Consider the following 24,795-nt stretch of genomic DNA (forward strand, 5'->3'; position numbering starts at 1 on the left):
CAGGAAAGGGTTTATTCATTAAGGGACCTGCAGGTGGAGGAACAAACCTCTCCCCTCCCACAGAGAGGCAGGAAGGAGGAAGGGGATGGGATTTCTGGGAAAGGAGGACAGCAAAGGCTGCTATTTAGCAAGACCCTGCATGGGCTGAGATCGTGGCCAACGTCAAGGCAAGCAGGCGGCAGTCCCACTGGGAGGGCGTGGTGGTGCTCCTTCAGCTTACCTGTCCTCCAGCGGCGCATGCGGCCACTAGGCCGTACTGCCCTCCTTCCTTCTTCAGCCGGTGGGCAGCGGTCATGACCAAGCGGCAGCCGGTGGCCCCAAAGGGGTGTCCCAGGGACAGGGATCCGCCCCAGTTGTTGAACTTCTCCAGAGGGGGAGCGCCAACCTGCAAGCAGAAGGCAAGAGAAAAGTAGGGCCCTGAGTGCGAGTTACCAAACTCACCACCAGTGTGGGGAAGGATCAGCTCCTGGTGGAAGATCAATCGGGGTCCTTCCAGGTCAGCCGCATCAAGACCACCAAAGGAGTAAAGCCGTGGGGGCAGTGAGAAGGGAAAGAAAGCCCTGGCCTTGAAAACTGGGTACTGAGTTCAGGGTTCCCCAAACTCTGGTCCTCAGGCCACCAGTGGCCTGCCAGTTTCATTCAGGTGATGCACAGGTAAAGCACATGTTCAATTTGAATTTCCGTAGAATTCACTGTGTAATACAATGAAATAAATAAAAGCAGCAATAAAATGACATTAAAAATCACACAGCTTCGGGCACAGTGCACTTTCAAGTGGTCCTTGGGGAAAGATTTGGGAGCCACTGATCCAGCTCCAACCATCGTCTCCTCAATAATATTAATAATAATAATTTATTATTTATACCCCACCCACCTGGCTGAGTTTCCCCAGCCACTCTTCAACGATGCTGCCTCGGCCCTAGGCCCTTTCCATTTTGCAGGCAAGGCAAAAAGGTAAAAGGTAAAGGGACCCCTGGCCATTAGGTCCAGTCGTGGCCGACTCTGGGGTTGGGGCGCTCATCTCGCTTTACTGGCCAAGGGAGCCGGCGTACAGCTTCCGGGTCATGTGGCCAGCATGACTAAGCCGCTTCTGGCGAACCAGAGCAGCGCACGGAAATGCCGTTTACCTTCCCGCTGGAGCGGGACCTATTTATCTACTTGCACTTTGAGGTGCTTTCGAACTGCTAGGTTGGCAGGAGCAGGGACCGAGCAACGGGAGCTCACCCCGTCGTGGGGATTTGAACCGCCGACCTTCTGATCGGCAAGCCCTAGGCTCTGTGGTTTAACCCACAGCGCCACCCGCAGGCAAGGCATAGGGGAGGCTATAAAGGAGGAGGACGCACATTCACAGCAAAACTGCCAACATCGGTCCCTTACCTTAGACTTCCTGCCCATGTAGTTCTGGGCAAACCAATCTGAATCCATCGCTTTCATATTAGCTAGAATCTGCCCCTAGGAGGGAAAAGGGAGAAGAAGGATGATGCTCTGGGCAGCAACAGCAGATATCAAGTCGTAGAACTGTAGAAGCATTAAAATCGAGATGTGGAAAATATGGATACAAGGAGAAGCAGGACTAAGATGTGGAGATATGCTTCAGAGATACAGACCGTGGGGAGCTCAGAAAAATTCATAATTATAATTTGGACTATAATTTGCTCTTTTTTATTTTAGTTTATTTGAATTGGAGCATGATGATTGGACATATTAATTGGATTTTTTTACTGGGGGAAAAATAGAGTCCTAGAACTGTAGGCTCGGAAGGGGTCCCCAAGGGCCATCTAGTCCAGCCCCCTGCAAGGCAGGAATCCCTGTCACGCAATCTCTATTTAAAAGCCTCAAAGGAAGGAGGATTCAACATTGGAGACCACTGGTCCAGGTCCCACCCTTTGAATCTGGAGACAGCAAGCTTGTTCAGTCTTGTACACGGCAGCCCTTCAGATGTTTGAAGAGGGCTGTCCTCTCAGCCTCCCCTCTCCAGAAATACTTACTGCAAAGGCCTCGTGGAATTCAAAGACATCAATGTCTGCCATTGTTAAGCCGGCCCTTTCCAGGACTTTGGGCGTCGCGTAGGTTGGCCTGGGAGGAGAGAAGAACGGAGAGTGGCGTTCAGAGTGGCTGTGTGCAGAAAAGAGCTGCCCGCCTGGGGAGGAGGCTTGCAGGGGCCGGCCCCGGGGGCCGCTGCCTGTCTCGCCAGCACCCAGAAAGCCCTTCTGCGTTGAATTTGCACCCCATCCTCTGCTAAAATAATCAGGGCTATTTTTAGTTGCTTAAGGCCTACAAGACACTAAGAATATAGTCATACCTCGGGTTGAAGTAGCTTCAGGTTGAGCGTTTTCGGGTTGCGCTCTGCGGCAACCCGGAAGTAACAGAGCATGTTACTTCCGGGTTTCGCCGCTCGCGCTCAAAATGACGTCAGGCGCATGTGCAGAAGCGGTGAATCGCAACCCACGCATGCACAGACGTGGGTTGCATTTGTTTCAGGATGCGAACGGGGCTCTGGAGTGGATCCCGTTCACATCCTGAGGTACCACTATACTGAGATGGGGGCGGGTGGGCAGGAGGAATCGTGACACCCCAACCAGAACCACTCCAAAGTGCAATAAGGTTTTATGCAGTTCCTCTGAGCTGCCAGGACTCAGGCTTGGCCCCCTCTCTCAAGGCCTCGGTTCCAGGCACCCAAACTGGGGCGTGGGTGTTGTTGGCAAACTGGTATTTCTTGCCACTAATCAGAATTCACCTGTTCCAACTGGGCCGCCTCCCCTGAATGACTCTGGGATGGGGCTGATGTCAACCACACGAGTCCCACCCCACGGAAAGAGTAGACGGGGCTTGGCATGCATGTCCAAGAGTCAAAGAGATGGGGGGTCCCTGCCTTGCCTGCCTCTGGCCCCTGCTACTTGCAGGACCTGAAAACTGCCCAACCCCAATCGCCCCAGGAATATCGGAACTGCCCACTGAGAGCCAGCGTGGCCTAATGGTTAGAGGAGGCACCCCAAACTCAGCCCTCCAGCTGTTTCAGGACTACAACCCCCATCATTCCTAGCTGACAAGACCTGTGGTCAGGGATGATGGGAATTGTACAGGTGAAACTCGGAAAATTAGAATATTGTGATGACACGGCTCCCCAAATCAACACAGACTGTGGAAACTTCACACTGGACTTCAAGCATCTGGCATTGTGTGCCTCCCCGTTCTTCCTCCAGACTCTGGGTCCTTGGTTTCCAAATGAGATGCAAAAGCTGCTCTCATCAGAAAAGAGATTTGGGGAGCCACGCCACGCCGCATTGAGGCAGTAATGATGCAAAAGGGGCCCAAACCAAGTACTGAGTACATATGCATGCTTCTACTTCTCAGAGCTCCAACATTGCTCTATTTGCAGTCCTTGTTTTGCTGATTTCATTTAATATTCTAATTTTCTGAGATTGTGAATTTGGGGTTTTCATCAGCTGTACGCTATAAGATCACAATTATAACAAATAAAGGCTTGACATATCTCGCTTTGCATGTCATGAGTCTATCTCATATATTTGTTTCACCTTTTAAGTTGAATTACTGAAATAAATGAACTTTTCCACAATATTCTAATTTTCCGAGTTTCACCTGTAGTCCCAAAACAGCCGGAGGGCCGAGTTTGGGGATGCCTGTTGGACTAGGACCTGGGAGACTGGGGTTCAAATCTGCACTCAGCCATGCAGCTCACAGGGTGACCTGGGTCCAGTTGCTGCCTTCTCTCAGCCTAACCTGCCTCACAGGGCTGTTGTGGTGCATTAAACGAGGAAGAGGAGAACCATGCGCATCACCTTTAGCTCCTTGGAGAAAAAAGTTGGAATATAGGTAAAGGTAAAGGGACCCCTGACCATTAGGTCCAGTCGTGACTGACTCTGGGGTTGCGGCGCTCATCTCGCTTTACTGGCCGAGGGAGCAGGCATACAGCTTCCGGGTCATGTGGCCAGCATGACTAAGCTGCTTCTGGCGAACCAGAGCAGCTCACGGAAACGCCATTTACCTTCCCACCGGAGTGGTACCTATTTATCTACTTGCACTTTGACGTGCTTTCGAACTGCTAAGTTGGCAGGAACAGGGACTGAGCAACGGGAGCTCACCCTGTCGCAGGGATTTGAATTGCCGACCTTCTGATTGGCAAGTCCTAGGCTCTGTGGTTTAACCCACAGCGCCACCTGCGTCCCATAAACACAACAAATAAACAGGAAGCTTTGGGAGAGGGCAGTAGTGCCTGCGTGTGGATGGAAAGGCAGCCTCAGGTCTTTCGAGAAAGAGGAACAACCGTTTGCAACATACCCAAGCAGGAGCTGGTCCTTTGGGTCCTGGGAGACGTACACAAAATCCCTGAGGGAGAAAAGCAAGTAAGTTGGGGGTTCTTGGAGGGAGGAGACAGCGGAGGGAAAGGCCTGCCACACTTTCAAAAGGGAGGGTGTGGAAAAGCAGAAGATGGATGCCCACGTACCTGAGGTAGGCCTTTGGTTTGTACCCCATTGCTAAAGCCTTCTCTTCGGACATCAGCAGGACCGCCGAGGCCCCGTCGGTCTGGGGAAAGGAGCCAAGAATATTCTGTCAGCCGAGAGCAGGGACCGCCCCCCCCCCCCCGCAATCTGCCTGTCTCTGTATTCAGCTGCACTACAAATGAATTGTAGAGTTGGAAGGGACCCCTAAGGGTCATCCAGCCCAACCCCCTGCAATGCAGGAATCACAATCGGGAAAAGGACGTTGCATTTGCGTGAGTTTCAATCTCAGGAATTCAAAAGGAAGGCTTAAAACTCACAGTCATTCTATGACATGTCGAGATCAAAGCCTCCTTCTCAAAGAGGCAGGCAACCTGAATCTGTAGCTTGTGGTACCAGGGAAGGGGGAGACAGCTGTTTGTTTTGGGGGGCATTGATACATAGGGCCTAATGCAGGAGGGGTTGGGAAGGACAAAGCCGAGGTGGTCTTCCTGCTGTTGTTGGGCCATAACTCCCATCCCCCTTGACCGTTGACCATCCCGGCCGGGCCTGATGAGAGATTACGCTCCATTCATGTTCAATGCCAAACAACGGGCTGGCAGCAGGCAAGTGAGCACCAGGCACTGGCAGTCTCTCCTCCCATCCCACTGGCCCCCTGGGGACAGGCCGAAAGAGGGATGCTGTATGTCTGTACAGAGCCAATTGTAGTTTGCTGGCAAACCAGAAGTAAGACCCCCCCCCCTCTGTAAAGTCAAATTCCTTTACCTCTTTTAGCCCTATCTATCTATCTATCTATCTATCTATCTATCTGGGACGCGGGTGGCGCTGTGGTCTAAACCACAGAGCCTAGGGCTTGCCGATCAGAAGGTCGGCGGTTCGAATCCCCACGACGGGGTGAGCTCCTGTTGTTCGGTCCCTGCTCCTGCCAACCTAGCTGTTCGAAAGCATGTCAAAGTGCAAGTAAATAAATAGGTACCGCTGTGGTGGAAAGGTAAACGGCGTTTTCGTGCGCTGCTCTGGTTCGCCAGAAGTGGCTTCGTCATGCTGGCCACATGACCCAGAAGCTATCTGCGGACAAACACTGGCTCCCTCAGCCTATAGAGCGAGATGAGCGCTGCAACCCCAGAGTCATCCGTGACTGGACCTAACAGTCAGGGGTACCTCTATCTATCTATCTATCTATCTATCTATCTATCTATTGTAAATCATATGAATACAGATCAGCTAAATTTTGGGCCACAGAGCGCTCTAAGGATGCAAGAAGAGCCTTTAGCTGGATCAGGCCCAGGGGGCCCCATCCTGCCCAGCAACCTGTTCGCGGAGGAGCTGACCAGATGCCTGTGGGAAACCTGCAGGCAGGATTCAAACACAAGACCGCTCTTGCCTCCTGAGGTTTCTGGGTATTCAGAAGCATCGCTGCTTCCAACTCTGGTCGATGATTCCAGTGATTCCAGCACAGCTGAAAATCCCTTGTTCAAATGATTCTGCGTGCGGTGCCTTACCAGGAAAGACGAGTTGGCGGCTGTGACTGTCCCGTAGGGCTTGACGAACGCGGCTTTCAGCCTCCCCATCTGCTCCATCGATGACGGGCGGACTCCGTTGTCCCGCACGACCGTGTCCCTGCCTGGCAGAACCAAGGTTATTTAGAGCTCTGTAGTGTCCCAAGATTTGGCTAGCTATTTTCAGACCAGTATATAAGCTTCAGGCTTCCTCATTTCTGCAGTGCCCAAGGATACACTCACGTCACCAACCTCTCCCATACCTACAGGCCCTCTCTTCCCTATTCCCACCCCACCCCTTTTGCTCCAAGAAGCCCTTCCTTTCACTAGGACTTTCTGCCTCTGCCTGGGGTCACAGCATCCAAAGTGCTACACCCAGATTCAGGATCAAAGTCGGCCAAATGATGATGATGATGATGATGATGATGATGATAATAATTTTTATTTATACCCCGCCCTGAGCTAAGACCAATAAAATCACAGTAAAAACATAATAGGGGGAAAAGAAAAAGGGAAGAAAGGAAAAAAAACCAATTTAAAAATACAGGTTAAAATGCAATTTAAAATGCAGCCTCATTTTAAAAGTAAAGGTAAAGGGAACTCTGACCAGTAGGTCCAGTCGTGACCGACTCTGGGGTTGCGGCGCTCATCTTGCTTTATTGTCCAAGGGAGCTGGCGTACAGCATGTGGCCAGCAAGACTAAGCCGCTTCTGGAGAACCAGAGCAGCGCATGGAAACACCGTTTACCTTCCCGCCGGAGAGGTACCTATTTATCTACTTGCACTTTGACGTGCTTTTGAACTGCTAGGTGGGCAGGAGCAGGGACTGAGCAACGGGAGTTCACCCTGTTGTGGGGATTCGAACCGCCGACCTTCTGATCAGCAAGTCCTATGCTCTGTGGTTTAACCCACAGCGCCACCTGCGTCCCTCCCTCATTTTAAAAGTAGCTGATAAATCAAGACCATAAGGGGAGGGAAACATAAGGGTCAGACTGAGTCCAAACCAAAGGCTAGGCGGAACAGCTCTGTCTTGCAGGCCCTGCAGAAAGATGTCAAGAAGATAGAAGCCCCCCTTCTGTGACAACCAAGCAGCCAAGCCAATCACTGCCAGAGATGTCAACCCCATCACTGAAAACCTCTTAGCTCACTGCTATATGGACACGAGCCCAGATGCCACTGCAAAGGGTAACACTTTGGTTTAAAGCAAATAAACCCAAATTTCTTTAAGAAGGTGGCAGGAAGGGAGGGGGAAACAGGAAGCTTCTCTCTGGGGATGAGGGTATTTGGCTTGTGACACTGAGAAACAAGCTGGTGCCCAAAAGCTTTCACCGAAGGCTGCAGGCTAGTTTGGGGTCTGCTGAACTGACTTGCTACAACCTTCCCAGGAGAAATCATCCTGTGGGTTTGCTTATATTACCTCATCAGGTTAAAACGCAAAATTTAAAAAGAACTTTTAAACGAAAAGAAAAACGGGGGCTCAAGCTACCCATGTGATAGTAGCTTTTGAACAAATTAAGGCTAGGCATTGGGGCGCTGCTTGAGGTTGAGCTGTATTGACTTCAAGACTGCGATTTTATTTTGCAGCGGCTCACAAGGAGATGAACGAAAGCTGCCCATTGATTCACATCATGGAATCTGGTGACAGCAAGAGACCTAGTGGTTAAAGTGTAGGAACAGGACCTGGGAGAACAGGGTTCAAATCTCTACTCGGCCATGAAGCTCCCTGGATGGCCTTGGAAGCCAGTCCCTGCCCCTCTGCCTAACCTACCTCACAGGGTTGCTGTGGGGGTGAAACAAGGAGGAGAACTTTGCATGGGCTTCGTGGAGAAAAAGGTGGGATGCACATGCAATAAACGCGACGCCTCGCTGCATCACAACAACCACCACGTCAAAATGTCCTTGGCTCTTTGAGCCGGTTTGTGGGGGGGCTGCTCTTGCTGTGGTCCTTAAACGCCCCTGCCTAGGGTGCGAGAATTGCAAAAGTGCTGCTTCTTCCCATTTGGGGGCAGCTGTGCAAGGGAGGGATATTTAAGATTCAGGTCTTCAACAGGAAGACGACACAGACCTAGAGAACCAAGGAAGGCGGAAAAGAAAGGGAGGGCCAGCACAGTGGCTCCCATAGTGGATGGTGTAGCGCCCCACCCCTGGAGCGGGGGTTTCCTAAGGGACACCAAGAGTCAAGGGCTTGGCAGGGGGTGCTGGAGGTGTAAATGACTCTCAGACTCTGAAAGGATAGTATCACTAGATCAAGTTGATCCATTTTGTTGAATAAATCAAACTAAATAGTGTTAAGGGCCTTCTCAGTAGTGGCACCCGCCCTGTGGGACACCCTCCCACCAGATGCCAAAGAGAAAAATAACTACCAGACTTTTAGAAGACATCTGAAGGCAGCCCTGATTAGGGAAGCTTTTAATGTTTAACAGACCACTGTATTTTAATATTTTGTTGGAAGCCGCCCAGAGTAGCTGGGGAAGCCAGATGGGCGGGGTATAAATAATAAATATATTATTATTATTATTATTATTATTATTATTATTATTATTAGGGTTTTAAATAAATGATGCAATTCATTTTTATTGTTTTGAATGTTATTGTGTTATCTTCCTTAGTGGGCCATGCAAACCACGATTCTTACTAATGTTTTTTATGGGGTAGGGGGCACTGGGGATGAGTCTATGGAACCAAGGGGGCAGTCGCCCCCAAACGTTTGGGAAACGCTGCTCTAGCGCCTGGGTGTGGCTGGAAAGGAACTGGGCTTCCCCCTCCTGCAGCAGATAATTCTTCCCCCCTCCCTGTCTGCAAGTTCCCAAGCGACGCCCCACGAATTGCCCAGGGGTTCCTCCCAACAGGACCCCCACCGTGGTACCTGGCACTTTGAAGGACACGAGGTCAGTGAGGAGCCCTTCGTCCTGGGCTTTCTTGGCCAGGCTGTGGGAGCGCAGGGCATACTCGTCCTGCTCCAAGCGCGAGATGGCAAAGGCGGCTGCCAGGCGGTCTGCCGAGTGGCCCATCGTCTCGCTGGTGGAGAACTCGGCCACGGCTGGGAGCTGGTGGGAGCCAGAGAGGGCTTGGTGAAAATCGGTCATAGGAAGGCGCCCGGTACCGAATCAAACCATTGGTCCAAAGTACCCCTGAGCTACATGCAGACAGCGCCAACACAATTAATCAGAAATAAATAAGAATAAAAATTTACACCCACCACCGAGACCATTCCATTGTAACTATCCAACCTCCCAAAATTTCAACACCTCTTGCAATGGTTTGACCCCTTTTCTGATTTAACAGTGCAGATTCTACAAACACCTTCCATATCTCCTCAAAATCATTCTCCTGCATATTCCCCGTCTTATTTTAACAGCACACGTTAATTTATCATTCATAGCTATATCCAAGTCCTTCTTAGCCTGTGATCCTTCCACCCCATCGTAAATTGATGATAATGCTACCTCTGGACTCTCGGTCAGCTTTAACCCAGGGATTTATGTTATCTCCTTAAATACCCTTTGCCAATTAAAAACAAAACATATTTACACCCCCACCACATGTGAACATAATTCCCTGTTTCCTGGCATCCCCTCCAACATAACACCAAATATTCCTTGTTTATTTGATTTAATCTGACTGGTGTTAAATACCGCCTCCAAACTTATTTATAATAATTCTCTTTTATTCTTATAGACAAGATTTTCATTGTACGTTTCTTCCATATTTCCCCCCAGCTTTGACTATCTATCTGCCCTGTTGTCTCCTTTTCCCACAAACACCTGCCGTTTTAACATTCCTATCACTTCCAGCCAGGCTCCCCAGCTCTGGCAATCTCTCCTTCTTGACCCTACACCAGCTCATCCTTTTGCTTCCTTCACCAACGCACACTGTGGTGTTTTCTGCCTTGATCTTGTCTCTCCTCCTCCCCTTTCCCCAAGCGCAGCTCTCTGCTCACTGGCAGCTGCTTCTTTCTCCACAGCCCAAGATTCTGCGCCCTCCCCAACAGCAGCTCTCATGGTGTTTGGGGACAGGAAAGGGGAACTTCTTCAACTCCTAACAAAAGAACCTATGAAGAGTCTACTGGATCAGACCAATGGCCCATCTGGTCCAGCATCCTGTTCTCACAGTGGCCAACCAGGTGCTGGCCTTTAAAGCCCTAAACAGCCTCAACCCAGTACACCTGAAGCGTCTCCACCCCCATCGTTCTGCCCGGACACAGAGGTCCAGCTCTGAGGAACCTTTGGCGGTTCACTCCCTGCGAGAAGCGAAGTCACAGGGAACCATGCAGAGGGCCTTCTCAGTGGTGGCGCCCGCCTTGTGGAACGCCCTCCCTTCAGATGTCAAGGAAATAAACAACTATTTGACTTTTAGAAGACATCTGAAGGCAGCCCTGTTTAGGGAAGCTTTTAATGTCTGAAGTTTTATTCTGTTTTTAATGTTCTGTTGAAAGCCACCCAAAGCGGCTGGGGAAATCCAGCCAGATGGGTGGGGTAGAACTAACAAATTATCATTACAGAATTATGGTGAGAAACCACCAAGCAGGGTCTGAGCACAAGAACTCCTCTCGTCTCCTGTGGTTTCCAGGAACTGGTATTCAGAAGCATCACTGCCTCTGACGCTGGACACTGTTGAAAGCCCTCTCCTCTATGAATGTATAACCCTCTTTTAAAGGCAAGTTGGTGGCCATCACTGCCCCCTGTTGTTCCATGGTTTAACGATATGCACTATGTGAAGAAGGACTTGGTCTGCCCTGAATTTTCCAACATTCAGCTTCTTTCGCAGCTTCTTGGTTTCCTTGAGTGTTGGGAACACCAGACCTCAGCTGTCCCAGCCCACAAGACACCAGCCAGCCTGATGTCACTTGGTTTGTCCTCTTTTTGTCCTCACCGAACAAGCAAGAGGAGAGAGAAATGGGGTCAGCCTTGTTCATTGTTTTTACCTCTGGAGCAAAGTAGTCGGGACGGATCCTGGAGATCAGGGACAGCCTCTGGCCCAAGCTTTTTGCCCTCGTGAGTCCCAGCATTGTCTTCCTCATTTTCCGGCTGTGTCTGATGGGGACGTCGGACATCAGCTCAACGCCACCAGCCACCACCGCGTCCATCTGGCCAGATGCAATGAGACCGACTCCTGCAGAGATTGAGAAGAAGGAGGCGCCGAGGAGTTACGCTTCCCAGGAGAGACAAGGCAGCATCGCCTCCTGCGTGAGAAATGCCCTCCCTGCCACTGCCCAGGGGGAGCTCCCACTCGCCATGGAACCGCCAGGCGCTCCCTTTAAGCTCCTGAGTGTCCTTTGCACCCCTATGTTACCACAGCAGGGCAGCAGGTGGCCGTGGTCTGGGGGAAATGGCCTCGTGGCCTCTTTAAGCAGACTCCAGCCCAATCCGTCTAGAACAGCCTTTCTCAACCTGGGGGTCCCCAGATGTTGTTGCACTACAACTCCCATCACCCCTAGCTAGCAAGGCCAGAGCTCAGGGATGATGGGAGTTGTAGTCCAACAACATCTGGGGACCCACAGGTTGAGAACCACTGGTCTAGAGCATTTATTTACAGAAAGGTCATTAGTCTTCCAGATTCAGAACACCCAAACAACGCATTCGCCAATTCTTACTTGAACTCTTTGCTCAACGCCCACCATATCCATCCATTTTTACCGAGCGCAGTGTCTACTGCAACTGCGAAAATTTCTTGCCCTCTAGCTGCTCCCATTGTAAGTGGAGGGGGGTTGTTTCTATGGGCTGTTTCAAACCTTCTTCCTTCCATGCTCACCCTCCTTGGTCAACCTGCTCCTTTGTCTTGCTTAGATCTCACCCATTTGCTGTCCTAAGTGGGACAGCAGCAAGAACCTGCCAGACACCCCTTCTGCAGAGGACCAGGCACAGTGGTCCCCAAACTTTTTCAGACTGCTGCCCCCTTGGTTCCATAAACTCACTCCAGTGCACCCTACCCTACCCTATGAAAAGCATAATTCAGAACTCTGCTCTGCGCAACCCGCTGATGAAGATGACAACACAATAAAATTCATAACATTAACCATCAATTGCACAATTACTCAAAATCCAATGAAAACTATTTAGTTTAATTGATTCAACAAAATGGAAGACCTTGATCCAGTGAAACCCGCCATTACCAATAGCTGGCCATCTTGTGATGACTCAGAATCATAAATACAAGCAAACGTGACCAAAGGAAATAAAATTGAAAGCAATAAGAACAGTAAAACTTAAACTACGAAGCGAGGAAGCTGCTCCGCTCTGGGCTCCAGCCTGGTCAGTTGTAAATAAGAGATCAAGGCGCTAAGAGGGGCCCAATCCAGTGCCCCCCTGCCCCCTGCTTGCCTCTTAGCCTTCCCCTAGGTAATCCCAAGGTCCGTATAGTTAAAGCTCTGGTTTTCCCAGTAGTGATGTATGGAAGTGAGAGCTGGACCAAAAAGAAGGCTGATCGCTGAAGAATTGATGCTTTTGAATTATGGTGCTGGAGGAGACTCTTGAGAGTCCCATGGACTGCAAGAAGATCAGACCTCTCCATTCTGAAGGAAATCAGCCCTTAGTGCTCACTGGAAGGACAGATCCTGAAGCTGAGGCTCCAAGACTTTGGCCACCTCATGAGAAGAGAAGGCTTCCTGGAAAAGACCCTGATATTGGGAAAGATGGAGGGCACAAGGAGAAGGGGACGACAGAGGATGAGATGGTGGGACAGTGTTCTCGAAGCTACCAGCATGAGTTTGACCAAACTGCGGGAGGCAGTGGAAGACAGGAGTGCCTGGCGTGCTCTGGTCCAGGTGGTCACGAAGAGGCGGACACCACTAAACGACTAAACAACAACAACAACAACAGGTAATCCCACTGGCCCCAGGGAGTGGTACCACCCACCTGGGAACCACTGACCAGGCACGTATCCAGTTATCAATCCATAAGAAGGAACACTGCTGCTTACCAGAGAGAGCTGCATTTTTGGCTTTTGCCAAAATGTGTTCAAACATTTAACAGTTTTTTAAAAATAAAAAACAGGTCTTTTTGAAAGAGGAGGCTGCTGTTTCTGGACAGAGCGGAGAGCAATGAACTCCCACTTAGGAGACCCAGGGCAATGCCTTGCTTCCTGCTGGAGAAGCATCCTACAGGTTCTTTGCAACTCTACAGCCAATTGCTGCATTTCCCCTTGTTCTTCAACCGTGCCCCCCCCCCGCCCGACAATGCTGGTACCTGTTGTCATCGCCTGGTTTGAAGAGATGCATGCCATGGTGACCGTGTGGGCAGGTGTCTTGTCAGAGAAGCCAGCTCCCAGGGCAGCCTACAGAGAGGAACACAATGCAGAAAGCTTAGCAAACAGAGTGCTGAGAAAGAGCTTTATCTTTACAACACTTCCTGCGGTGGGAAGCGGGCTATGACTTGTGTATCAGATGACTTTGCAGAAATCTCGTGAGGGGCAGCTGGGTCTTGCCAAAGGCCACTTGACATAGTATGTGGCTGAGCAGGGAGGCGAATCTGCTCTTTGGGTCTGTACAGACAACCACTTGCTAGCACAAGAAGCCTGCAGAAACTATGATTCTGTTGCTATTCAAAAGTAGGGTAGTGGCCAATGAAAACATTTGTCCCCTTAGCACACATTCTGGAGTCTCTGCTTGTTCACTGGAAGCACTCACCTAATTGCGCTTTAAGATTTAAGCATTTCAGAAGAGACTGGTCTGAGGGTGAAGACAAAATATCCGCAAAATGTGACAAGTTATGTACGCTGAGATCCAGTGGTGCAGGACTAGGCCTAACCGACCTCTCAGACCTGCTGTGGGGATTGAATGAGGAGGGGAAGAACCATGTATGCCACTTTGAGCTCCTGGGAGTAAAAGATGGGGTACAAACGCAATAAAATGAATAAGATAACATGTAATTGCCACCCTGGGCTCCTTCGAGAGGAAGGGCAGGGTATAAAGTGAATAAATAAATCCTATTTTTACTCCATACATTTAAATCAAGCTGACAGAAGGGGAAACTCAACATTTGTCAGGAGGAAAATATTAAGATTGACTGTATCAAGTTGATGGACAATGCCAAAATGGCAAAAATGACCAGAAGAATCAGAAATCAGGAAGACCAAAACTTTGATAAGGAATGGGGGAAATTTATAATTTGTCTTAAAAACAACTGTAAACAGTTAAAGCCGTTAGGACTGGAATAACACTTTTATTTTAATGGTGAATTTTGGACATAACGGAGAGGTAAAAGATTTGAATTATTATAAAAGATACAGGAGGAAATAATTAATAATAGGGCCCACAAAGGGGAGGAGGGAAGTCCAAGAGATTCCTTGGAATCTTGTTTTTATGTTGCATGTTGGATATGTGACTGTATGATTTGAAAACCACAGAAACAAATTTACAAAAAACAAAAACAAAAAAGATTGACTGCATCACCAATGTTTGCATTTCTCTTGAAAAAGAAGTTGCATAAATGGTTAATACGTCATGGCGCTCAGCCTAATGACAATTATGACCAGGCTTCATAATCTCTGGATAAAGGATAACTTGGGGACGAGGGCTGGGAAAAGCCCATCTCTAATGTTTGATGTATTACAGTATTTTAATATTTTTTTGGAAGCCGCCCAGAGTGGCTGGGGAAGCCCAGCCAGATGGGCGTGGTATAAATAATCAATTATTATTATTATTATCTACCAGAGAGGAGGAGAAGAAGAAGAAGAAGAGTTTGGACTTGATACCCTCCCTTTCACTCCCCTTAAGGAGTCTCAAAGCGGCTAACAATCTCCTTTCCCTTCCTCCCCCACAACAAACACTTTGTAAGGTGAGTGGGGCTGAGAGACTTCAGAGAAGTGTGACTGGCCCAAGGTCACCCAGCAGCTGCATTTGGAGGAGCGGAGACGCGAACCCCGTTCACCAGATTACGAGTCCACCGCTCTTAACCACTACACCATGCTGGCTGGTCTAGTGGGAAACTGTTGCTAGCCAGAGTCCGCAGAGCCCTTGGCTAGGTGAGCCAATGGCCTGGCTGAGGATTTCCACGGGGCTGGACCCGATGACCCTTTGGCTCCCTTCCAACACTACAAATTCTGTGGTGCTACAGGATAAGACAGCCCCCGCCATGTGTCCATGACACAGGAGGAAAAACACCTGAGTCATGGAGGCTTGGATACACATTGCCACAGAATGCTGCTCCTGAGACACAGCCAAGTGGGTGAAAGTTCAGGACAGAGCTGGAAGTTAAAATTAAAAACAAAGGCTGGATTGAGCAGCCTGTGAGATGGGAGCCAGCAGGCTGCGGCAAACGAAGCAGGATCCTGGAGAAGCACTGCCAGGCTACACAGCGTCCGATGGCATTGGGCTTTCCCTGCCAGACAGCCGCACAAAGGGTTGCTTGGCCTTAGAGAGCAGGTGCAGATACTGCAAGACGTTCTGGCCATGGTCAGAAACCAGGGATCATTTGCACACAAAACAAAAAGTCACTGGTGGAGGATTGTCAAGGGTTGCTGATAAATAAATACTGACGATTCCCAATGTTTGCAATCTACACGTACGCAGACAGGCGCACTGGCAACATCAAATATTTTGTAAAATGAACAGGGATCTCAGCTGGCAAGTTCAAAGTCTGCTGATACGGGCTCTCTTTTAGGGGAGGGGTCGTGGCTCAGTGGCAGAGGGTCTGCCTTGCAAGCAAAAGGTCCCAGCCTCTCCAGGTAAGGTGGGGAGAGACTCTAGCCTGAAACCCTGGAGAGCCACTGCTGCCTGTCCGTGTAGACAATACTGAGGCAGATGGACCAAGGACTTGTTCATAGAATCATAGAATCATAGAATCATAGAATCATAGAATCATAGAGTTGGAAGAGACCACAAGGGCCATCGAGTCCAACCCCCTGCCAAGCAGGAAACACCATCAGAGCACTCCTGACATATGGTTGTCAAGCCTCTGCTTAAAGACCTCCAAAGAAGGAGACTCCACCACACTCCTTGGCAGCAAATTCCACTGTCGAACAGCTCTTACTGTCAGGAAGTTCTTCCTAATGTTTAGGTGGAATCTTCTTTCTTGTAGTTTGGATCCATTGCTCCGTGTCCGCTTCTCTGGAGCAGCAGAAAACAACCTTTCTCCCTCCTCTATGTGACATCCTTTTCTATATTTGAACATGGCTATCATATCACCCCTTAACCTCCTCTTCTCCAGGCTAAACATGCCCAGCTCCCTTAGCCGTTCCTCATAAGGCATCGTTTCCAGGCCTTTGACCATTTTGGTTGCCCTCCTCTGGACCCGTTCCAGTTTGTCAGTGTCCTTCTTGAACTGTGGTGCCCAGAACTGGACACAGTACTCCAGGTGAGGTCTGACCAGAGCAGAATACAGTGGCACTATTACTTCCCTTGATCTAGATGCTATACTCCTATTGATGAGGCCCAGAATTGCATTGGCTTTTTTAACTGCCGCGTCACACTGTTGGCTCATGTCAAGTTTGTGGTCAACCAAGACTCCTAGATCCTTTTCACATGTACTGCTCTCAAGCCAGGTGTCCCCCATCTTGTATTTGTGCCTCTCATTTTTTTTGCCCAAGTGCAATACTTTACATTTCTCCCTGTTAAAATTCATCTTGTTTGTTTTGGCCCAGTTTTCTAATCTGTCAAGGTCGTTTTGAAGTGTGATCCTGTCCTCTGGGGTGTTAGCCACCCCTCCCAGTTTGGTGTCATCTGCAAATTTGATCAGGATGCCCTTGAGTCCATCATCCAAGTCGTTGATAAAGATGTTGAATAAGACTGGGCCCAAGACAGAACCCTGTGGCACCCCACTAGTCACTCTTCTCCAGGATGAAGAGGAACCATTGATATTAGGCAGCTTCCAGGGAATGAACAGGTTGACACCCACCGTGATTTGCCCATTCATAAAACACACAACTGGTATTCAAGCGACCGCAGAGAGATGTTCTGCTGTGTAGCTGCCTAGCGCTTCTTTCAATAATTTGACATACCTCTCTAGCCACGTTGCTGGTTTTCACCTCCTGGATAACGGTGCCAAACACAATGTAGTCCACAACATCCTTGGGCACATCAGTCCGGTTCAGTAAGCCTCTGTGGGAAGAAGTCAGAGAGGAAAAGATCAGTGGTAGGCAGGCCAAACCAAGAGCATTTCCCTCTGGGTGGTTATTTCACATTAGCTGGGAAGCAGGTGGGTTTAGAAGATGAACCTGTTTGAGGGTTGCCATACATTCAAATTTTCTGGACATATCCAGCATTTGGGCAGAAATCGGTAAAATGTATGGGGAAATCTAGACGTATGGCTGCCCATGTTGGCAGTGCCATTTTCCATAAAAATATCTCAAGAACGGCAATTTTATTTTGTGATTTTGCCGAAAAAGCTCAACAGCTTTGCACTGTTGAAATATGGACTGCAAGAAGATCAAACCTATCCATTTTTAAGGAAACCAGCCTTGAGTGCTCACTGGAAGGACAGATCCTGAAGCTGAGGCTCCAGTACTTTGGCCACCTCATGAGAAGAGAAGACTCCCTGGAAAAGACCCTGATGTTGGGAAAGATGGAGGGCACAAGGAGAAGGGGACGAGAGAGGACGAGATGGTGGGACAGTGTTCTCGAAGCCACCAGCATGAGTTTGACCCAACTGCGGGAGGCAGTGGAAGACAGGAGGGCCTGGCGTGCTCTGGTCCAGGAGGTCACGAAGAGTTGGACACGACTATGCGACTAACAACAACAACAACAACCTGTTTGCTCAGCAACAACACAGAGCAGCAGAGATCTAGATGCTGTGTACACCCAGATCCACAGCTTTCATAGCAGCCATGTTACCCCACTAACCTATTTGTTTTGTCACTCCAAGTAAATCTAGAGTGTAACTCCTGCCATTCAGGGGAAAAAAACTATCCAGTTGTTGTTGTTGTTGTTGTTGTCACTCCAAGTAAATCTAGAGTGTAACTCCTGCCATTCAGGGGAAAAAAACTATCCAGTTGTTGTTGTTGTTGTTGTTGTTGTTGTTGTTGTTGTATCCATTAACTCACTACTTACTTCAGTGCCGCTCTGGCCAAGTCATGTGGCATCAAGTCTGCATACCTGACGATTAGAGAGAAAAGGAAAACTTTAAGGCCTCAGCAATGCAAGGATTTTGTTTTTTGCTCAGCGCAGGATGAACAGATCAATCAAATCTTTATTACGGTCACAGACCAGCATAAGTAGGGTGGGGTACAATCATTTAAAATCTGCAAAACGTTCTGGAAAGCTAAAATTATTAAAACAGAAGATATATATACAAGACTATAAGAATCTAAAAGGAAGCTAAAAGATTCTAAAAGAAGGGTTAGGAACATTAAACGGATGTGGAAGAGCATAAAAGGTTAGTATATAAAAGGCTATGACTATCGATTTACAAAGCACTCTAATATGGGTGTTCATTAAATCTACTTTGTGGCACAGGTCGTGAACAGAGAAAAATGAGGTGACCAGCAACCTTTTAACGTTGACTTTTAATCAACAGAATAATATAACCAACCAATAACTAATTATAAGCAATTCTACATTGCTATGAGTGCTGTTTTGGATCATAAGGCTGGTCCATGAAAATATACTGAATTACTTAATGGAAGAAATGTCCACTACAAAAGTGGACATTCCCTGGTAAATCTTTTCAGCCACTCACTACGGAAGGGCACAGGACAATGGTAGCTGTCTCTTATTTACATGCCAGGATAGTAAGGGCACCATCTGCAGTTAACTTTAAATTAATATTATTAACAGTAAGCTGCACAGGCATTTTCTCCGTCAACACCAGGTTTCCCCTGAGACTTTATAAGTCCTTTACAAGTCCCCAGACTTTACAAGGAAGGATTTAATACTCACGAGGTTCCTGACTGCAGAAATGGAACGCGAACCCCGTCTACCACCACAATATTCTTCACCCCATCTTTAGCCAAGGTTTTTTTAGTCTTGGGCTGAGCTGCAGAAAGAGAATGATAAATGACTACTGATCGAGACAACGCAGATCAAGAGCAACATTTCTGTTATTAAAAGGCAAGCAAGAATGCAATGATTTTTGAGCGAGAGTCCTTTGTGAGTTTAAGCCAGGAAGGGGGAACTCTGGGCACTTCAGATACTGCTGGCTTCCAGTTCCCATCATCCCTGACCACTGGCCATGCCTGCTGGGACTGATGGAAGCCCAATCCAACAAGACCTGGAGGGTCATTAGTTCTCCATCCCTGGTTTAAGTCAAAACCTGAGTTTAATTCCCCATCACAGTCACCATTCAGTCTGAGAAGCATTCAAGAGTGTGTGTTCAGCTATGCCCAATCTATTGGCAAAACATACTCCTGAAACAACATACACAAAGTTTCATGAACACTGAAAAGTGCTAATCCTTATAACCTACTCCCAAATGTTGAAAAGTTGAAGGAACTGAGTATAAATGGTATAAACTGTGAGAAGCCAAGTTACAGGGAACTAGGCAGAGGGCCTTCTTGGTGGTGGCGCCTGCCCTGTGGAACGCCCTCCCGCCAGATGTCAAAGAGAAGAACAACTACCAGACTTTTAGAAGACATCTGAAGGCAGCCCTGTTCAGGGAAGCTTTTAATGTTTGACACATTACTGTATTTTAATATTTTGTTGGAAGCTGCCCAGAGTGGCTGGGGAAGCCCAGCCAGATGGGTGGGGTATAAATAACAAATTATTATTAACTTAACAATAAATGGCCAATTAGATATTAGGGCAATCTTGAAATTTGTCTAGAAACTCATCATTAATGACAAATAGCGCAGCGCTTGGATCCCCAAACAGCAAATGCAATTTAAAGCCAGACAAACAGGGACACCCAGTTTCCATTGCGTAAAGAGGGTCTCACTTCACAAGGTGACATTCTGTACCAGAACACCAGCTTTTGTGAATTCCGCACAGGTATGATTTGCAGCAAGCACAAAATGTTCGCAGAAACAAGACAAAATCAAAGTCTAAAGTACATCTCGGGTGTAGGTAGTGCTTGTCTAACCCAATTCAGTGGAAGAAGACACTAAGTAAAGAGACTTGGAGACCTGGTTGTAAAGAGGACCCAAGGTTATCTTATTGAGAGCCTTGAGACTCGCTTCTCAAGAACCTGCAATCAGTCTCATTAAACTGTTATTCCAGTTTGACCACTCCCTTACAAGATTCCTGTACATCACTGGGAATGCCGGCCTGAGATCAGAGAGTTGCAACTAGATCCCTAACAATTTTGTAATAATAATGTAAAAGGCCAAAACAAGAAACTATTGCTGGAGCTAGAAAGGATTTCTCTCTCAGTTTGTTGCTGTTGTTTTAAGAAGACAAATCAGAATCAACTGAGAGCTGCAATGCACTTACAGTCATACCTCAGGTTACAGCCGCTTCAGGTTTTTTCGGGTTACGGACCGCCGAAACCCGGAAGTACCAGAACGGGTTACTTCCGGGTTTCGGCAGTCGCGCATGCACAAAATCGTGCTTTGCGCATGCACAGAAACACTGAATCGCAACCTGCGCATGCGCAGATTCACTGACGCGGGTTGCGAACGCTGGGGGTTGCAAACGTGCATCCCGCACGGATCACATTCGCAACCTGAGCGTCCACTGTACTTGAAATCAACCAGTGGGATTTCTTTCCAAGTTTGACAGGGGGTCTGTATGATCCTAAGCCTCCAAGACACTCCCAAGCTAGTTGCAAGACCACACCAGCCCTGGAGTTGATGTACTTTATTCCCCAGCCACTGCCTGCCGTCCGTGGGTGGGAATTAAAATACAAACCCCAGACCACAGCAGGAAAAGAGGAAAATGTCCCTTCTTCCCACCTTCTGCTCTGGCCAGCATGAGCTGGCAGGGCTTACTAAGGACAATTTCTCCAACAGAGCATCTTCTCCACCCCACCTCCACCTTAGGGTTGCTCTAGTGGTGATGTTATTGGTTTACCTGCTGTCTGTAACTGGGGCGAACAGCTGAGGGATCTTACAGCTGGAAGAAAAGCAAAACAAAATCCAAGTTAGGAACAAAAGCACCAGAGATTATCTCAATTACCAAAGCTCAAAGAGACTCTAATGTTTAGGATGAACAGAGGCAGGAATACAGCTGCAGCTTTTCTTTGGACTCAGTTTGGATGACAGTGCTTTCAAGTTCAGATCACTTCCAAATGTGCAACTGGCCTATTGTGCAATTGTCCTGGTTTACAGACAAAGCAATCTGGCACAGATGTTCAGATGAGGCAGTATTAAAACAAAAGGAATCATTTAGGCAGGGCCACTGGCATCCTAGTTTAGTTATAGTGCAAGTTTTCTATGGCAGATTGTGCCCAAAGCAGCTTGAAATAAACATGAAGTATAAAAACAGAGCGACATATTTAGACACAATTACAAGATGCTGCAAAAGCTTCAAATAAGATAAATGATTCAAGCTGTTGATGTTACAGTTAGTTACAACTATGACTAATCTTTTAATATTTGTACAAATTTGGTGCCTAACCAGAAGCAGCTGAACTTACCTAATCGAGCAGCCCATGATGAGATAGCAGGAAGCGTTCTGGCAGAGCAGGTCAGCATGGATGTCATTTTGGAATCTGAAATGGGGGGGGGGGGAAGGGTTAGACAGCCAGTGATTTATCTTGCTTGGCTTGTTAGCAACATTCATGTTGGTCAGCCAATTCAGCTCACATGCCCGGTCCAGGAAAGTCAAGGTCATCACTCCCCCCACCCAACTTGCTTTCCAAAGCCACTGCCAAGTCTTCGGACAGATCACTGGGCAAGCAGAAACCACAACCTGAGACACAATGGTGTGGTTCTTTCTCTACAGTGCAAAGATGCAAAACAGATTAAATGACTGCAGATTCCCCCCAGCATTTTATGGAAACTTTTTGCAGCAATGTTGCCCAAGGGGCAAAGTAGCCCGACGTTTTTGGTAAAACCAGAGAGTTTGCAACCCCAGTAAACAGAGTTTGCTACAGTTGTGTCTTTGTCTTTATTTGTTTTGAATCTGTACCTGAACAGGCACTTAGCATGTTTAAGAAATGACAAAGGATAGCTTTACACATCAGGTTAAGACTGTAAAGAGCCTATGTTGTTTAAAACCATGCTGAAAGCATTCTCTCTCCATTCCAAGACAAGAAATTCAGCTTTATTAAAAGTCAAATACCTCAACAAAGAATTCTTACTGTTAGATAAATTGATTTATTGCTCAGATAAGCGTCCGGCACGCTTCCCCCATCGCAGGCCTCTGCATTCCAAGTGTTCGGCTCATAACCATGTTGTTCAACCCATTCATTTCCCTAATCTTTCATATCAGGAACCAACATCCCCAGCTCCAAAGTTAGCCTTCGGAGGTGGGGGACAGGTCTGTTTTTTTTGGAGACCAGCATGGCTCCTATTTAGGAAGTATATGCTGCACTGAAGAATTTAGGGGCCTGTTTTTACTAAGGCGAATATTGGTCCACAATACATCCGATATTAAAGGTTTTGCAAAGGAACAAGTTCCTCTCAATGCTGCACCAAGCTCCCTCCTTGCAGGTGGGTCCAAACCCTAAAATGGTTCTGGGACCACACCATCCCTCCGAACCAAATCCCACCCCACACTAGGTAATCCCTAAACCTAGACTACCCCCATTAAGGTCTTTGGGAAAAGGCTATAGCTTAGTGGTAGAGCATATTCTTTGGATGTATAAGGGCCCAGCATAATATTAACAAAATGAACAGCTTCTTCTTGGCCTCCAGCATCTGCCATCAGCACAAAGCCCTCCCTTGCTCTCCATAAGAGCCATAGTATCCACCAAGTTTCAAAACTGGAAAATATACTACCTGTAAAGAAAATATGCAACCAAAGAAAAACCACCACACACAGCACACCACAAGCCCAGGTAGTTTCATAACATGTGAGGCTGGAGCAGTGTGGAGACTGGACTACAAATTACAAAATTACAAATTACAAATCCCTGGTCTGAATTTCACGCCGGCCATGGGGCCGTACTTAAGTAAGCCACTCCCTCTCCCAAGAGTGTAACATGGGGAAAACAACAATCGCTACCTCACAGGGCTGTTGTAAGTATGGCAATAGGACCATGTACATTAAGCACTTTGAATGTTCTAAAGAGGCTAGGAAGTATTCTGCATTGTAGTAATGATGGGACACCCTCTGTCCTTTCCTCGTTGTCAAAGTTTGTAATAATAATAATTTTATTATCTATACCCCTCCCACCTGGCTGGGGTTCCACTTTCCTCGGCCACTCTGGGTGGCTTCCAGCACATAAAAAAACATAATAAAGGATCATACATCAAAAAATTCCTGATACAGGGCTGCCTTCAGAAGCCTTTGGAAAGTTGTGTATCTCCTTGACATCTGATGGGAGGGCGTTCCACAGGGCAGGTGCCGCTACCGAGAAGGCCTTCTACCTGGTTCCCTGTAACTTGGCTTCTCGCAGGAAGGAAACCGCCAGAAGGCCCTCAGCGCTGGACCTCAGTGTCCGGGCAGAACGATGGAGGTGGAGACACTCCTTCAGATATACAGGACCGAGGCCATTTAGGGCTTTAAAGGTCAGCACCAACACTGTGAATTGTGCTCGGAAACGTACTGGGAGCCAATGCAGGTCTTTCAGGACTGGTGTAGCGGAAGCTTTTAAGGAACCAGGGCAGGGCTTTGTCAACCAGAATATAAATACAGTGGTACCTCTGGTTACATACTTAATTCGTTCCAGAGGTCTGTTCTTAACCTGAAACTGTTCTTAACCTGAAGTACCACTTTAGCTAATGGGGCCTCCCGCTGCTGCCGCGCCGCCAGAGCACAATTTCTGTTCTCATCCTGAAGCAAAGTTCTTAACCTGAAGCACTAATTCTGGGTTAGCGGAGTCTGTAACCTGAAGCGTCTGTAACCCGAGGTATCACTGTACTAAAAAAAATGGAACTTAAAGGCTATCAAGGCAAGCCTCTGGTATCCCCGGTCAGCAGAGGGCTACTGCCCCCAGGCCCTGCTTGTGGGCTTGCCATGAGGGAACCTGGCCGGCCACGGCAAGAACAAGAGGCTGGCCTGGATGGGCCCCCGGGTTTGGCCTGATCCAGCTGCAGGGTCTCTTCTTAGGGCCTCAATTCTGACGCCAGGAGTTTTCGTACTGCTCTGACTGAGCTCACTTCCCTCCCATACAAACTCCCCCACCCCACTTCCTTCAGCCCAACAACACAGGGTGTGTGTGTGTGTGTGTGTGTGTGTGTGTGGTTGCGTCAGTCATGTGACTGTCGCCCCTGGTAATCCCTGGGGAGCCATAAATCCTCCCCGATCCCCTTGATCTCATCCCGCCTTTCATTCCAAAGGAGCGCCAGGGTCCGAACACGGCTCTCTCTCTCTCCCCTCCCCCACCCCCACAACAGCCCTGTGAGGTATCCTGGAGCTGTAGAGTCGGAAGGGGCACCCAGGGGTCATCTAGTCCAACCCCCTGCGGTGCAATGCATGGGGCTTAAACTAAGTGAAGCAGAGGGCGAGTCAATGTCACCCCCCCCCCAGAGAGCGGCCTCGAGGCCTGGTCCCCGTCCCCCCCTCCATCCCACCAAGGCCCTCAAGCCATGGCTCTAACCACTGGGTCATACAGCCGCCGCCCCACCCACCGCCCTCCAACCCCAGTCAGGACTCGAACCCGGCGCCCCACGTTGCTCGGAGAGCGAGGGCGACAACCGGCGGCCCTTCTCCTCCTCCTCCTCACCTGACGCGGCCGGCAGCCTCCTTCGCCCCTCCGACTCTCTCCCTCAGGCGTCGCCACGCCCCCTCCGAGCGCGCCCCGGCCAGGAAAGCCCCCTCCGCCCTCCGCCCTCCGCCGTCGCCCCTGGGGCTGCCCTCGCTCCGCCTGACGCCGCGCGACGCTTCCCCCGGCCCATTCTGAGGAGGAAAAAACCCCGCGAGGA

The 24,795-nt window shown here is 48.7% G+C and overlaps 2 protein-coding genes across 3 annotated transcripts in view; one reads left to right on the forward strand and one right to left on the reverse strand.

The window, feature by feature from the left end:
- Window positions 1-1,273, forward strand: part of SELENOI (selenoprotein I) — a 114,581-nt gene extending 113,308 nt beyond the window's left edge. For both annotated transcript variants that reach the window (XM_081001055.1, XM_081001054.1), the window contains exon 10: window positions 985-1,273. In XM_081001055.1, the coding sequence (XP_080857181.1) occupies window positions 985-1,258 (274 nt within the window). In that variant the 3' untranslated portion in view covers window positions 1,259-1,273. The remainder of the gene's footprint in view (window positions 1-984) is intronic.
- HADHB (hydroxyacyl-CoA dehydrogenase trifunctional multienzyme complex subunit beta) overlaps window positions 1-24,743 on the reverse strand; it is a 25,272-nt gene extending 529 nt beyond the window's left edge. Inside the window, exons 1-15 of the mRNA XM_081001075.1 lie at window positions 24,597-24,743; window positions 21,402-21,476; window positions 20,837-20,878; window positions 18,770-18,866; window positions 17,942-17,986; window positions 16,894-16,993; window positions 13,143-13,230; window positions 10,883-11,070; window positions 8,825-9,005; window positions 5,963-6,084; window positions 4,466-4,545; window positions 4,300-4,347; window positions 1,989-2,076; window positions 1,378-1,452; window positions 221-385 (exon numbers count right to left, since the gene is read on the reverse strand). Coding sequence (XP_080857201.1) covers window positions 221-385; window positions 1,378-1,452; window positions 1,989-2,076; window positions 4,300-4,347; window positions 4,466-4,545; window positions 5,963-6,084; window positions 8,825-9,005; window positions 10,883-11,070; window positions 13,143-13,230; window positions 16,894-16,993; window positions 17,942-17,986; window positions 18,770-18,866; window positions 20,837-20,878; window positions 21,402-21,468 — 1,386 coding nt within the window. The 5' untranslated portion in view covers window positions 21,469-21,476; window positions 24,597-24,743. The remainder of the gene's footprint in view (window positions 1-220; window positions 386-1,377; window positions 1,453-1,988; window positions 2,077-4,299; window positions 4,348-4,465; window positions 4,546-5,962; window positions 6,085-8,824; window positions 9,006-10,882; window positions 11,071-13,142; window positions 13,231-16,893; window positions 16,994-17,941; window positions 17,987-18,769; window positions 18,867-20,836; window positions 20,879-21,401; window positions 21,477-24,596) is intronic.
- Between the last annotated feature and the right edge of the window lie 52 nt (window positions 24,744-24,795).

The sequence above is a fragment of the Podarcis pityusensis genome (assembly GCF_964106645.2).
Source record: "Podarcis pityusensis genome assembly, chromosome: 3".
Lineage (NCBI taxonomy): Eukaryota > Metazoa > Chordata > Lepidosauria > Squamata > Lacertidae > Podarcis > Podarcis pityusensis.